The sequence below is a fragment of the Chionomys nivalis genome, chromosome 23 (assembly GCF_950005125.1).
Source record: "Chionomys nivalis chromosome 23, mChiNiv1.1, whole genome shotgun sequence".
Taxonomy (NCBI): domain Eukaryota; kingdom Metazoa; phylum Chordata; class Mammalia; order Rodentia; family Cricetidae; genus Chionomys; species Chionomys nivalis.
This window is the reverse complement of record NC_080108.1, coordinates 29,413,014-29,428,743: the sequence shown is the minus strand read 5'-3', so window position 1 is coordinate 29,428,743 and position 15,730 is coordinate 29,413,014. Positions and strand designations below refer to the sequence as shown.

Genomic DNA, 15,730 nt, shown 5'->3' with positions numbered 1-15,730 from the left:
TATATGTATATATATATATATAACCTCAAATTATTCTACTGAACGCTACAGTGACAAAAGCCACACGGTCCTGGCACAAAAACAAACACGCTGACAAACAGAACGGAGAACTCAGAAATAAACACACACCGCTATTTTTCAAAAAATGGTGTCAAAAACAAACACCGAAAAAAAAACTTAGTAAACAGAGGATTGACACAGCTATATTCCCACCTGTAGAAGAATGAGATCTTTATCTCTCACCCTACACGCAACTTAAAGTGAACAGGAGAGCAACTGGAAACACTGAAATGGCTAAAGGGAAATGCACAGAAAACACTGGGTATAGCTATACATGAGAACTTTCTACACAGAACACCAACAGTAGAGCTAAGAGCCCCAGAGCTAAGAAGCAGAATGACTAGAAGCTAAAGTCTCACACAGCAAAGAGACCATGTGCAGAGGGCACAGCCAGCTGAAGTCTCTGCACAGCAAAGAGACCATGTGCAGAGGGCACAGCCAGCTGAAGTCTCTGCACAGCAAAGAGACCATGTGCAGAGGGCACAGCCAGCTGAAGTCTCTGCACAGCAAAGAGACCATGTGCAGAGGGCACAACCATCCTACATGTATACAGAAAATCTGTCAGACGGACTTTTCAAGAGACACAACAAACCCAGATTCTTTCTGCAAGATATTTTATTATTACTTCACAGGTTCAGCAGTTGAAGCAAAGGCGCATCAACAAAGAAGCAATTTCAATATCACAAATATTGTCAGAAAATCTACCTTAAGGAAAAGATATTAGGTGTTGACAAATATGTATGGATGTAAAGAGCAACTTCAGCCAGGGACAGTGGTCACACATGCCTTTAATTCAGGCACTCTGGAGGCAGAGGCAGGCTGGTAGATCTCTGTGTGTTTGAGGCCAGCCTGGTCTACAGATCCAGTTCTAGGACAACCAGGGCTATACAGAGAACCCTGTCTGGAAAAACCAAAACCAATCCAAAACCAAAAAGAAGAAAAAGAGAGAGAGAGAGAGAGAGAGAGAGAGAGAGAGAGAGAGAGAGAGAGAGAGAGAGAGAGAGAAGAAAGGAGGGAGGAAGGGAGAGGAAGGAAGGAAGGAAGGAAGGAAGGAAGGAAGGAAGGAAGGAAGGAAGGAAGGAAGGAAGGAAGGAAGGAAGGAAGGAGAGTAACTCCAATCAAAGCTTTTTTAGAGAGCACTAGGAATATGAACATATGCTTATTACCAAAAATAGGGAAAAGTGAAGTTGGTTTTGTTTCTTTCCCGGAGGTAATTGTATAAAATAAGGTATTAAGGAACGTAAATCATTTAAGAAGGAAAAAACTCAGCTAAGTGTGAACACATAGCTGCCATCCATGGGCTACACACAATCACACAGAAAGAAACAGGTCACTACAACTCAACTCACCTCGGCACAGTCATTCAGCAGGGGCACGGTGGTGTCAGTTTGGTTGATATTAATAGTCTTTAGTTCAATTAGGTTATTTAAGGAACTTCCACCTGGGGGGAAAGAAAGGTAAAGAAATCAAACAAGCAATCTTTATTAAACGTTAGGAGAGGCTTCTTTTAGAGGAAACGAATTCAATTACCTGACACCACGACCAGGGATGGCATGTAGCTACTGTCTGCAGGATCTACTATCATTTTTAATCTATGAACAAGAACATCTGGGAAAATCTCCAAACGAATCCAATGCTTTTGTTAAAGGGGGAAGAAAAAAAAAATAGATGCTCAGTTACCGAAGTTTAAGTTATATTTAACTGCTAAAGTCTTCACTAGGCACTAGCATGATGGCTCGGAAGACAAAGGCTATTGCTGCTAAGCCTGATGATCTGCATTCAACCCCAAGGAACCTACATGGTAGAAAATGACAAGCTCTGACCTCCACGTGTGTGCACACACACACACACACGCCAATAAACAAAGTAATATAAAACAATATCACTGAAGCCTGAACCTGAGTTTTAAATGTAAAATGTAGTGTGACGATTCACCCCTACTCTGGAAGAAAGAACATCCCTTCCCACCACTTGCTGATTTAAGCAGTCTCACTCCAAGTCACATAAATGGTACATTTACAGACTTCTGACCAGGATCTAGACTGGGTCACAGAAAACGTTTCCCTTCCCATCACATCTGCCCTGCTGGCACACAAGGTACAAACAGTGTTAGTGAAATCCCCAAAACTCATTTGTATGCCAGAAAAACTTGTAACCTGGAGTATAATAGGAATTAACATTTTACATATGAAAATATATAAAATAATTGGTTACTCAACTGGTCACTTAATAAAATCTGTATTCACAGTGTTTAAAAATCTAACAATAATACACAATATACTAGTCTGTATGTTTAAAATTATTTAATGACCTGAAATTTAAAATGAGCGCTGAGAGGGTATTTGCAAAGCTAAAAGTTCTCAGTTCAATGCAGAGGTCTAAAATCCACCTTCTAAATCAGAGTGTTTCCTGACACATCCCACAAACATTACCTTCCCTTGGGATCCAGATGATTGCCAACAAGGCTCACTGCCATCAATGAGACGAGAGGCCTGGTTCACAGAGGACGACACATTCAGACTCTTCACCATCCGCGACCAGCTGTCTAGCAGCATTCCAGGCTGACTGCTATGACAGCGCTTCAGCTGCTTTCCGGAACGGCCACAGAAGACTGCAGACTGCCCTATTGCATGGTCAGACAGAGGACAGACACTATGGGACTGGACAGAGCCCCCATGTCTGAGAAACCAGAGGACTACACAGCAAAGCGCTTCTAACTATGCTATTTTCAAATATCTTTACATTTAAAAAGAGCCGTTAGTTAATACCAAAAATGGCTTTTAAAAAGCTATCCAATATTACTTTGTATCAATTTGAGAAATGAGGTCTGTATAATGCTGTAATTCATTCCACATATATCTTCTCAGATAATAACAGGGCAATGTATTTCCAAACAACCTGTATCAGTTCACAAAAAAATATTATTAGAATGATTTTTAGGATCTGAGAGAGTAGTTCAGTGGGAGAATGTGTGTGTGGTATACAGGATGCCCCAGAACCAGTCTCTTGACTACAAAAATAAGAATAATAAAAATACTTTTATAAATGCAGTGCTAAAGATCAACTTTGTATTTACATATACATTAATGGTGAATTCTAAAATTCAGTTAGCCTTTCCCAACTAAAAGAATAAGACAAAATAAAAAAAAGTAAACAAACCTCTGTTTGAAAGTACCGAAATAATGAAATAGAAAAGAATTAAGGCCAGCAATTAAAGAAGGCTAGGGATAAATGGAAGTGTGCAGAGGAGACGCGGCCTGGATCTGACAGCTCCCTTTATTGCTATCAGAAAGGCCCAAGAGGGTTGTGAGCAGTTCCAGGAGCCGAGCTGCATTTGAAATCCCAGCAGGAAGTACAGACAAGAGTGAACTATGAAGTGACGTCACATTTGGGAGGTGTTCTCTGTCCTCTGTTCACTAGATTACAGCTCAACATACACCTATGTCAATGACAGTTGATAAAAGTGAGCTCAAATAGGAATTGATCACTAACATCTGACAAACCAACCTTGCTGATTAAAGGCTCAGTTTACCCCACTGTCTTCAGGGTTCTTCTGTGCTGTAATGTTTCATCAGAATGTGTCTTACACAGTTGGTAGTCACAACTTTCCACTGAATATGTATATCAAGTGTTTTTATCTGTGTATTTATTCATGGCCATTTAAGATTTGTTTTCCATGTTGGCTATTGTGAATGATGCAGCCATTAACATGGGTGGGCAAGCATCTGTTTGTGTCTTGGGATGGGAGCAAGCAAACAGAAAGCACTCTTCTATGGCCTCTGATTTAGTTTCTGCCTTCAGGTTCCTGCTCAGTTTATAAATCTGTAAACTGCAAAATTAAATAAACCCTTTCTTCCCTAAACTTCTTTGATCATGGTGTTTTATCACAGCCACAGGAAGCCTAGCTAAGGCAGCAGGAATAGGAAAGACAAGATGAGGGAGTTAAATGCTAATGTCTGTTTGGATGGACAGATGGTTTGGGAAATACATAGTAGAGACAGTTGTACAACATACACAAGCACATTCACTATAAATTTATAAAGGCAAATTCTAAGCTCTGTGTATTTTACTTCAATACAAATACATAATGCAACAAATGGAAACCCACACCACCAACTTCCATTGCACCCAACTAAACACAGATGTGCTCTTAGTTTCTGGAGATGATTCTAACATTTCTGGAAACTGAGACAGGCAAACCTTACTGCTCTAAAGGAAAGAAGGCAGGGAAAGGGGAGGAAATGGATCCGACTGTCCCTTCCCTCTGCAACACTCCCTGTCCACACGTGAACCTAATGGCAGACTTCAGTAATTATGTCACAGTAGGACTTAATGGAGGACGAAGGACAAGCACTCAGCTCTACCTGGCTCATTAATCCTGCCAAAAGTATGTCTGCTGTTGTGTTTCTTTGTCTTGAAACAGGTTTCACAGAAATCAAAGTCATCACAATTTCTGCACTTGAATCTGGATCCATTGATAGGGAATGTCTGACAGCCATCACAGCTGTTTTTAAGAAAGATAAGAAAATGATGAAGTCATTCTTAAATAACTTTAGAAGAAAACTCTTCCTCCCCAAACTGATCATGAAACCAGAAACTCACGTGACCCCTGGATGAATACTGGGCACCAGCTCCATTTCGGATAGCAACCCAGTCCAGTGAGACTGCTGGGGGAAATCCACAATGATGTCTTTCCCGTTGGCACTGAAAGCTAGCACAGGACAAAAACTACCTGAGACAACTTTACAGTCAACATAAACCTAAGCTCAATACTGCAGCTCTGTGGTAAATGCTGTAGGCATTCACATTCCTTAAAGAACGCTCCTTAGCAATGAGACGGCACTTAGTCATCAGCCAGCTCCAGCAGAGCAAGAGTGAGCTCTCTGTGGCTGCACCGATGAGAAGGTACAGATGCTCGTATCTTCTATTTGTGCTTATAATCTCCATACTAACGAGTTTTTAATTATAAAGGTCAAAAACTGAACTTAGTCCCTTCATATATTAGGAAATAAACCACATTAACAATGCTAAAACTTTCCATCCTTTAAGAACAATCTTCTGTCAAAACACTGATTTAGCAGCCATAAATGCTTTTTTAAAACATATTTTTGTTTTGATACACAAGAATCTTTTAAGCAGCTGGGCAGTGGTGGTGTATGTCTTTAATCCCAACACTTGGGAGGCAGAGGAAGGTGGATTTCTATGAGTTCAAAGCCAACCTGGTCTACAAGAGCTAGTTCCAGGACAGGCTCCAAAGCTACAGAGAAACCTGCCTAAAAAAAAAAAAAAAAAAAAGCTGATAGGGTTTCTCTGTAGCTTTGGGACCTGTTCTTGTTGACCAGGTTGGCCTTGAACTCATAGAGATCTGCCTGCCTCTGCCTCCCAAGTGCTGGGATTAAAGGCGTGCACTACCACCGCCTGACTAAATAATCTTTTAAGTAAAGAAAAATACTTATAATAAAAATTAAAATATAAAAGAAGTCATTTATTCTTGCGCGACCTGGGAAGTTCTAACAATGGCCAAGCCCTGGGAAAGCAACAATATTCCAGAATCCAAGTGCTGAAACATAAAGTAATGGTGACACTCGTCTGTTTAATCTGTTTAACCTGGCTATTTTTATGTCTGTTTATTCCTGGCCTTTACTGTATTTCTCAGACATATTCATTAAACTTTTGATAGCATGGTAAAAAGAAATGTTAATGCATACAGTAATAAGGGAAACTATAGTCTGTAACAAAGCATTCTGTTGGCTGTTACCTTTCACGAGCCCCACACTTTGATGAGTAACAGATCCCCACTTGTATTTTGGTGTGGTTACGGAAGCTTTGACCCGTACTTTATCACCAATCTTGATGTGAGAAGAAGAACTCGGTGGGGGATAACCTAAGGAGTTCATTGGCAAACACACTATGATTAGTGCTAACTTTCTGGGAACCATGTCTCTAAGAAATAAAATGTGTTAAAAAGGAGTGTACTCACCTATGAGTTCAACGTGAATATACCTAACCCAGTAAGTACCCCCTTTCTGCTGCCAATCACACTGCACATTGAGGTCATGCAATCCATCTCTGTCCAGCTTGATGACTTTGCCCACATCACCTTCACACACTTCTTCATATGTTCGACAGCATCGAACCATCATTCCGACCTGAAATTGAAATGCAAAGTGCAGTAAAATACACCTAGACAGAAGATACAATGTAAAGATTTTATTTAGGACCCAGAAATAAGCTAAAAATATTGCGCTGGTTAGTTTGTCAACTTGACACAAATTAGAGTCACCAAAGAAGACAGAACGTTGAGGAGCTGCCTCCATCAGGCTGGCCTGTGCGCCAGCATATGGGCGGTGCTCAAGCAGATGAAAGACGAACAAGGCCCACCTGAACGTTCTCTCTCACATACACAGCGTAGTCATCGTTACTCAGGAAGTCAGCACGCTTCTTGTAAGTCTGGCTCTCAGTCACAACAGCACCAGCAGCCTAAGTGACATAAACACATGAACAAATTGAAAAAGACACATAAGAAAGACTGTCGGCTGGGCATGGTGGCACACACCTTTAATCCCAGGAGGCAGAGACAGATGGATCTCTAGAAATTTGAGGCCATTCTGGCCTACATGGTAAATTCCAGGCCAGTTAGAGCTACACAATGAGACCCTATTGACAAAAACAAAAACAAACTAAAGTACTGAAATCCATAACATAAACAAATGCAGTAGACAATACTGTACGTTCATTATAAAAATCTTCCTACCTTATCAGCAATAGCACAGTATGTAAAATAAAGTTTTGTAAAAAATTTTAAATATATTATATTAGTGTTTTGGCTGCATTGATGTATGTACACTACAAGCATGCCTGGCATCACAGAGGACAGATGAAGTTACAGATGGTTGTAGGCCAGCATGTGGGTGCTGAGAATTGAACACAGGTCTTCTATAAAAGCAACAAGTGCTTTTAACCTCTTAGCCATAATTCTAGGCAAAATGAATCTTAACAGTTTGCAATAAACAAGACTTTCATATACAACAATTGTTTCAAATAAAAAAAATCACTATATCACATTGTGTATTTAAATGGTTGTCTTTACATAGGCTGTCAGTATGCACCCCAGGCTAGTTTCTGACTCCTGATCCTTCTGCCTCAGTCTCCAAAGTGGTATTACAAGCATGCAGCACTATGGCATGTATTTTTGACTTTTAAAAACAGAGTATTGGTATACTTCCAAGGCTAGTCTAAAACCATCCTTGAACTCATGATCCTCTTACTATGGAGGGTTCAGCATATTTATTTGTATTTTAGCCAGACAATGTCTAATGATGCTGCCAGGAACAGCTTTGAACTCTCAGCTCAATCAATCCTCCTCCTTTCAGTCTGCAGAGTAACTGTGACCACAACAGACACGGCTGTCCAGTGTCTTCTACCCAACAGCACTCAATTGTTCTCATTGGCTTCTAAAACTAAGAGAAATTTAACAGAGGAAAACCAATCATTATCTCAGCGGCAAAAGACAACTTTGTCCTCTATATAGCAGAGCTGTGGGTAAAGCTTGCACAACTGGCCACAGGGCATGCACTGGCTCTTTTGAGGGATGGAGAAAAGTAACACAGAATCATCGTGTAAGACTGGTAGGATACGTGGAACCACTGACCACAGGGTATGGGGTATCGTCCACATCTTCCACCACCTCCTCGTCTGAATACTCGTCAGATACTGTGTCCGCATCCGAGAACTCTGTAACCTGGACATCAGAGTGGTCTAGTAGCCACCCAACCAAGGCTTCCACACCTAAGAGCAAAAACACTCAGCTACCTTCAAGACCAATAGCACTGTACTTCAAACCCAAAAAACAAGCAAGCATATACAGGAAAAAATTATACCAGGCAAACCAGATGCATTCCCAGATGTGCCGGAGAGCGACTTCAGAGCAAACTCTATATTCTTCCTAGGAAATCCCATTTCCATGAGCTGCACCACAATAGGCAGAGCAGGTGCTGGCGACTGCCTGCGCTTTTTCGCCCTGGCAAGATGGATGTGCTGTACAGAGACTGGGGTGCTGGCCTCACTGGAGATGCAGTCTTCACAGCCTGGACTGGAAGGATGTGTGGATTCCACAGCCAAGCACTGACAGAGGGCCAAGGCAGCAGCCTAGGCAAACAAGGAAGGTTAGGAGAAGGGCCCTCGACCATCTGAGCATCTTCCATGAGCTGCACTGCAGAGTACAGATTTACGAGTGCATCTCAAAATGAATTAATAAAGCACGTTAGGGAAGGGGACTGCTTCAGTTAGAGCTAGTCAGTCAGTCATTCGCAGTTAACCACACTGAGTTACAGCTATCAAGGTAGACAAGTGTACCTCAAGTTCCTGTTTATCAAATATGGCTTTCACAGGAGATGGCTGGGTGGCTGAGGACAATAACTGCTGCAGGAGGATCATCGGAGGCTGTGGCCCTTCAGGTGACATGTCCCCGAGGTCAGGGGATGCAGCTGCTCCATCATCTGAATTTGAAAACAAAATCTGTATATCCTACTTCTCAACAGCCAACCCACCTCTACTGAAGGTAGTGTGCTGGCCTGCCTGCACTGTACACAGCCAGGCATCAGTCCTCAGACACACAGGTCTCATAGCTGACAACTGCATCTGCAGCGCAGCCAGCCCACACACCAGGCATGCGCTCTCCTTTTATGAACTGCTAATTCATGCTCCTTGTACATGTTTCCACTAGAGTATCTTTCTGTCACATCTACGTAAAACTCCCTGTTAAGAAGATACCTGCATGTAGAGTCCCAGGCTCCTGAACAGCTGGCTGAGACAGTATCTGCCTTAGTTTGTCTTGGTGGGAAAGCAGCGCCCGCCCTGCTTTCAGGATGTACAGCTTCAGCTGCTGGCTGCGCAGCAGGTCCAAGTCTACTTGTCCTATGGAACAAAAGAACCAGTCAGAACCAGATATCCAGCTCATGTTCACCATGCGTGCCATCGCTACAATGGGAAAGCAATGGTGTGACTTTCAGGAATGAACTGATTACCAACAACTGTGACCTCTGACCCCTACGTCTCCTTCCTTCGGCGCCCTAGGTATCTATCTTAATGCATTGAACTGAAGGCTAGAATCACGTAAGCATTTCCTGCTATCATTAAATGTTTCCCAAATTACTGAAATTTCAACCAGACACAAATAAAACATTTTCATATTTTCTTGCACTATTCCTAGGAGGAATTTTGTCAAAAGCATCTGGTTTAACTGAAGCCATTTCCCTAGGATGAGCTCTCTGATCCAGTGATAGGAAGCCATGCCACGTGTGTCTGACAGCAGACCAAGGACCACAAAATAGCCTATGCAGGAGAGAAGCAACTTTCCTAAGCAGGGGATGTAATAGGCCTTGGGGACAGCACGGCAAGTGTAGGTTGAGAAAATGAAATTAGATGAGTCCTTGAGCGCTAAACTTGGACCAGCGGGCAGACCAGTTTGTTCACTGTGATGAAAAAAATGGAGACAATTGGGAGAACACAGACTGAATTTGAGGCAAAGGGCTGCTATATTCACAGGCTGTCCACTCAGAGCTGTGAACTGCAGACTCAAAATTAAAGGTGTTTACCATCACAGACGTTGGAGCAACAACAAATACGGTGAGTAAACAGGGAGAGCATGTTCAAAGAGGAGACAGAATGAGATGGGGTTACGAGGGAAACCACAAGATTTCAATGGTATAAAGAGCAAGAGAAACAGAAACAAACTCCAAGCATAACCAAAGGGCAGGAAGAGGAAAATCCCAAGAGTGGTCACCCACACCCAAAGGGAGGAAGGGTTTTAAGGAAGCCAGCTGCCCACCACAGTTAGAGACAAAGTTCTTTAGGGCTGACCCTGAGAATGTCATGAGTGGAGAAACAAACCCGATATCCTAAAAGTCTGCTAAGAATAGGTGCTGGCAGTTCGAAGTGATGGGGTTCCACATCTGAAGTCAACGGCAAACCTAAAAGGTACTTTATATTCCTAACTATAGCCAACAAGTGCTATATGAACTCCAAGGCTCCAACAGTCACATAAACCCACTCTGATAAAAGGACAAGTTCAGATTATTTTACCATGGAACACTATATGCACTGACCTGCAAAGGCCTGTTTTGCTGATTTCTTTGTTTTGTGCTTTTCCAATTTGCTTCCAGCAAGGTTCACCAACTCAGCCCAGACAGAAAGCATGGGCTCCGTGAAAGGGAGGTTGTTTACGCTAAAGGCCACAGCAGGGAGCTGAAGAAAGGGCACAAAATCCTTCAAAGAGTTGCTGAAATTTATTAAAGCATAAGACTTGAATTTAAATATGCATACTCCAAGTCATGTCCTGCCTGAGGATAATTCTGAAAGATACTCCAGAAAGATAAAAGTACACATACAACAGATATACTCTATAGGAAGGTTTTCTTTACCAGTTTGCCAACACTAACATATCAGGGTAGTAGTTATAATCTAAGACTTTTTCTGTACGTTCCAAATTTACTACATGTTCTTATTCCTATTATAATCAAAAATATTTTATTAAAAAATACATAGTCAAATTGCACTTGGGTTACGTAGAATTATATAACCTTCTCTACTGTCCTAAGGCACGGGCACTTGGGTTACAGCAGCTAGCTAAGCTATGGCATTCCCCACGATTAAAATCAAGATTAAAACCATTTTTCTAACTAAAGATTATTATTTAAAAAAATCATTTTTAGAAGCCAAATTATTCAATAAAAATACATTTTAGAAACTCCTATTTTAAATACTTAAAATTACCTTATAGAATGTCAATCTCTTTTTATGTCTAAAAGTCCCTGGCTGTATGCTCCCTGAGACGGGCCTTTCCTAGAAGCACAAGCTAGCGCAGAAGGAAAGCTACGTGAACTCCTGACTCACACAGATAGCTTCCTAGAAGACAACATAAAGTACAGGTTCTGACATTACACACCAGTTTCAGTGCCACCCCTAACACTCGAGAGCTCCACCAAGCTACATACCGGTTTGAGCTGATTCAACGGGCAAACTCGGCACATGCGCATGTCACAGAACTGCACAGTGATTCTGCCCTTCGGGGTGATGCGAGTCACTGTGCCCTCTCCAAACTCATCATGCATGACCTGGCCTCCCAGGCGCAGCCGGCCATCGATCCCTCCAATCACAGCCAGCACTGCCATGAGGCCCCCCACTTCCAGGTTCTCAGAGTCTGGGAAGTAGTCCTCCAGCAGGGCCTAGAAGGGAGACAGCGAGTGTGAAGTGTAGCTAAACTCAAGTCCTTTATCTCATTCACTATGTATAAATTCACTTTAGGAAACAAGAGCATCACTACATTATTGCCTCAACCTTTCAAGCAGCAGGGACTACAGGCATACACCATGCCTATCTGAATTGTTAATTTCTTTAATAGTTATTTCCATCAAAATGCCCTTAAGTAAACATGAAACAAAAATGCTTCGTGTTTAAAGATAACTTGACCACTAGGATCCCAGCACACTGCTGGAAACCTGGAACACACCCTTTCTGGAGTCTTCCCAGAGCAGCTGTGTGTGACGGAGCAGAGCTGGGAGTTAATGTATTTGTTGATGAGGCCGTTCCACTGGGTGAGCGAGTGCAGAGTGCGGAGCAGCCCCACCACCTCCTCAGCCAGAGTGCTGCTGTGAGTGGCAGTCAAGGAAGCCTGCGGCCGCGCCCTTCGCTTCCTCAATGTGGATTCTGAAGCAGAGAGAAAACCAAGTTGCACAGCACTCACTAAACAGGGGCACCAAGGACAGGCACCGCCACTCACCTCTAAGGAATGGGACATCAGAAGAACAAGTAGTGAGCAAGCTGCCCAGGAAGCCAAACAGCTTTTCCACCAGACACTTCATGTCCCGTGCCCTTTCTGTCTTGTCCCATGACGGAAGAACTGCTTGTAGTAAATGGACAGCTAAGATCTGCTCAAACACAAAATGATATCAGACAGCTTTACCTTCTCTTTACTTTATCCCTTAATGAAATTAACCATCTGCAATTTTGACATTCATGATTAATCAGACGGTTAAGAGGAAAGACTATCAGGAATTCAAAATGCATGAATTTAAGTGAAACTGTTCTTTAAACTTAATTCCTGGCAACCATGTTACTATTTTCATGGGCAGACGAGAACAACTGAGAAAAGGCAAAGAAGCTTATTTAGCAACTGAAGGGACTGCAGTAATCAAGACCCTCAGCAGCCAAGGCCAGGAGGTTCCTGTTGCACCTGTGGCTACTTTCTCCATGAAGAAGCATGGTTGCCAGGTCTAGCTTCACTCAGGACTGCCCTCAGTGAGCTGGGTTTGGCTAGCAGCACATTACCTGCCTCTGCAGGGAGGCGGCAGTGAAGGGCGCATGCCCCTCCACAATCTTCATGAGCAGTGTAATCCACCTTGGGGAGCTGAGGGCCCCGCAGGCCTGCGGGGTGAGTGCGATGCTCCGGACGAAGCCCAGTGTACACCAGCTCCGGTGCTGCTCCCTGCACACCAGTCTGTCTGGAGGAGCTGCCAGAGGAGACAGGGCACGCTTGAACCAAGAGTCCAGAAACCAAGTGTGAGCACAACCCTCACAGTTAAATTACCTACCAATTCATTTTGGGCAATAAGCTGCCTTACAAGGGGACTCAGACAGGAGTGGAGAAAGGCTTTAAGCTGGCTCAAAAAACATTTCATGGCATCATTTTAATCCTTTCAAATGCATGCGATCAGACTAGTTAACCTACTCACCCTGTTTCTGCACTTCTAACAGCAATGATTTACAGTGTGCAACTATTTTACTTCTTAATCTCATGTGACTTAAACGTCCCCACAATTTTGACTGACATCATAAAATGCCCAATCCAAGTTTACTTTGTTTTTTTCTTATGTAGCCAGAACACATGATCCTACCTCTACTTCTCCAGTGATAGGATTAGAGGGACATTCTAATATGCCCATTAGAACGAGGTTTTCTACTCCTCCTGACTTCCCAGTGTCCAAAGAACATGTCCGCCTTTCTATTCTCTCAAGTTAGGATGTGAAGCCTGTGGTCTGAGTTCCCATGGCAACAGCAGCGGCAGCAGCAACTCACCTTCCCCCAGCCCATACTGCATTCCTGCCCTCCGAGCTCACTAAGACCCATGTCTTAGCTAAGACACAAGCTCACATACTAACATTCACATATATACTTAGACACTAACTCCAAATTTCTGAGACATATTCAAATATTGTCTGCCACAGTCACTCACACAAGCTCTCACCTTTACTACTACTGCAATCACTAGTAGACTCACAATCATACATTGCATACAGAAGCAAAGGACACACTTTGCACACATCCCTCCTATTTATACAGAAGACATATGCTTAGACAATCACTCATGCTAAAATACGCATACACATCCATTTGCACTCATCCACCTATGCACATACATGTGCTCACTTTCTCCCTCTATCAACAAACAAGCCTCCTCCCAGTGACACACTCAAAAGTCTGACCTTTGCTCTCCTATGTACGTTCACAACAGCAACACTGATAGCATGCATGTGCTCAGCTAACATTCAACACCTGTTCCCATATTATCACAGCCATCTGTGCCTATGTTTACCCCCAGCCCACACCCACACGCCCTCACTCTCACTGGCACGGACACTTGTGCATGCTCATTACCGATACTTGGTTTTGCACTCACAGTCAAGAACAGACACTCTCATACACTTGCAACCACACAACTGGGACACACACAAGCACATTCCCACTACATCTGACGCAGCTACTTGTCCACAGACGTTCCTGTACATACATACTCACACAACCACACTGAAACACTCAAATACACATAACTTCATGCTTCCAACACAAGATCACTCATTCAGTGTGATTCTATTATTGGTTGCTAACCGACGACCTGGAATTAACTAAAACCAGAGATGCTAGGTACAGCTGTGAGGAATTTTTCTTGATAGAATTATTTGAAGTAGGAAGACACTTCGTAAATCTGGGCCACACCTTCTGGTGTGGAGCCTACTTACAGGACATGGAAGGAGGAAGCGTCCGTTCTTTCACGCTCCTCGCTCTCACTGAAGTTCTTGCCCTCATGGGCATTAGACCCTACTTCTTTGTGGTTCTGGCATACACTCAGGCCAGTACAGACAGTCAGTCTTGTGAACCAAACAACCACTAGATGCTTGGTCTGTCTGTTGAAATAGCTGGACCACAGTCTGGAGGCCACTCTAATAACCCTGTTTTCACACTGATAGATTCATTTTATCAGTTCTGTTTCTCTAGAGAATTCTGACTGACACGCTCAGCGGTGGCAAACAAACTCTGTCTCACACAAGCATTTACTCACACAGAGCTAACACACGCATGCACTCATTCATCAGAAATGTATCCAAACACATCTGTGTGCATTCACACTCACAAACATGCTAACAGCTACACATGCTCCAAACTCCTTTGACAGTCATACACACTTTCAGGCAACCAGAAACATCCACCCAAGTTCAAGTGATATTTGCCGTTTTTACACTAGTACTCAGTCAGAACACCAGCATTTGACCCTAGTTGAAAATAAGGTCTCTGAGGATTAATATTAAAGACTGAGATAACATGCAGGAAGGGGCTGGGCCCAAAGCAAATAAAGATTTCCACAAGAGAAGGACATAAGTGCTGCAGAGTACACAGAAGACAAGGAGACTAGCAGTGAAGTCTGCAGCACAACGTGTCCAAGAAAAGGCAAAGGGAAGGAGCAGGGCTCTGCTGAGAGCCTGCCGTGAGGATCCCTGGTGCCAGAGCTCTAAGGGAGCAGCACTAGAGGCTGAGTAGTCCTCACACATACACCTCCCCCATCCCATGCCCACCCTCATTCAGTGCTAGCCTTCACTCTAGCATCTGACAAGGGGAAGATGTAAATAGACCGGGTGAGGTCCACTGGTAGCCCTGTAAAGAGGAAATCTGAAGCACGTGCACACAAACACACACATGCAGAGGAGAGTGTAAACAAGAAGACAAAGACTATGTTCACATGCCTACAAGTCAAGAACTGTCAAGCAAACCAGTATTAGAGAAGCCTGGAACACATTCTCTCTGGTAGCCTCAGAAGGAAGCAGCCCTAGTGAAATTTTCTGTTGTTTGCTACATCATGCCTATAATGCTGAGGTCTAGCAGCCACAGGGGCCTTACTACACACACCTGACTCACAGTCTCACCCCCAGACTGGCCCACAGACATACAGACATGAGAGGTTCACACACACGCATCCACACTGAGGCTCTGTCTCATATTGATTCATGTCATACATAGCTTATCTGTTGTTCCGCTTTCCACTAACATTCTCAGCAGTCCACACAAAGTCTTGGTGGCCTCGCTCTGCATGACATCAGCGTGGACACCGACGGACAGACACAGAGTCTGCAGTAAGTTAATAATGCTGGTCAGCATCATCGCTGTGGGGTGGATGCTCCTGTCTCCTTGTTCAGCTTCTGAAAAGGACAGTGGAAACAAGAAACAGCAGTCCTGAATAAAATCATCTGGGGGTGTCATTTAAGGTACTTAATACCACACTCTGTTTTTCTTTACAAAAACTGAACAAATTTTAGAATAGTTTCAGGTTCACAGAAAAATTAAGAAGATACAGAGATCTAACAAACTTCTTTTTAATACTAGAAATGAAACAGACCTTCAC

At 43.1% G+C, this 15,730-nt stretch overlaps 1 protein-coding gene across 1 annotated transcript in view; it reads right to left on the bottom strand.

The window, feature by feature from the left end:
- Positions 1-15,730, bottom strand: part of Herc2 (HECT and RLD domain containing E3 ubiquitin protein ligase 2) — a 165,121-nt gene that overhangs the window by 59,016 nt on the left and 90,375 nt on the right. The window contains exons 38-55 of the mRNA XM_057756050.1: positions 15,345-15,527; positions 12,388-12,569; positions 11,840-11,987; positions 11,570-11,766; positions 11,055-11,285; positions 10,167-10,305; positions 8,833-8,976; positions 8,416-8,558; positions 7,941-8,208; positions 7,712-7,848; positions 6,442-6,540; positions 6,041-6,209; positions 5,819-5,944; positions 4,663-4,771; positions 4,425-4,564; positions 2,493-2,683; positions 1,591-1,696; positions 1,410-1,501 (exon numbers count right to left, since the gene is read on the bottom strand). Coding sequence (XP_057612033.1) covers positions 1,410-1,501; positions 1,591-1,696; positions 2,493-2,683; positions 4,425-4,564; positions 4,663-4,771; positions 5,819-5,944; positions 6,041-6,209; positions 6,442-6,540; positions 7,712-7,848; positions 7,941-8,208; positions 8,416-8,558; positions 8,833-8,976; positions 10,167-10,305; positions 11,055-11,285; positions 11,570-11,766; positions 11,840-11,987; positions 12,388-12,569; positions 15,345-15,527 — 2,804 coding nt within the window. The remainder of the gene's footprint in view (positions 1-1,409; positions 1,502-1,590; positions 1,697-2,492; positions 2,684-4,424; positions 4,565-4,662; positions 4,772-5,818; positions 5,945-6,040; positions 6,210-6,441; positions 6,541-7,711; positions 7,849-7,940; positions 8,209-8,415; positions 8,559-8,832; positions 8,977-10,166; positions 10,306-11,054; positions 11,286-11,569; positions 11,767-11,839; positions 11,988-12,387; positions 12,570-15,344; positions 15,528-15,730) is intronic.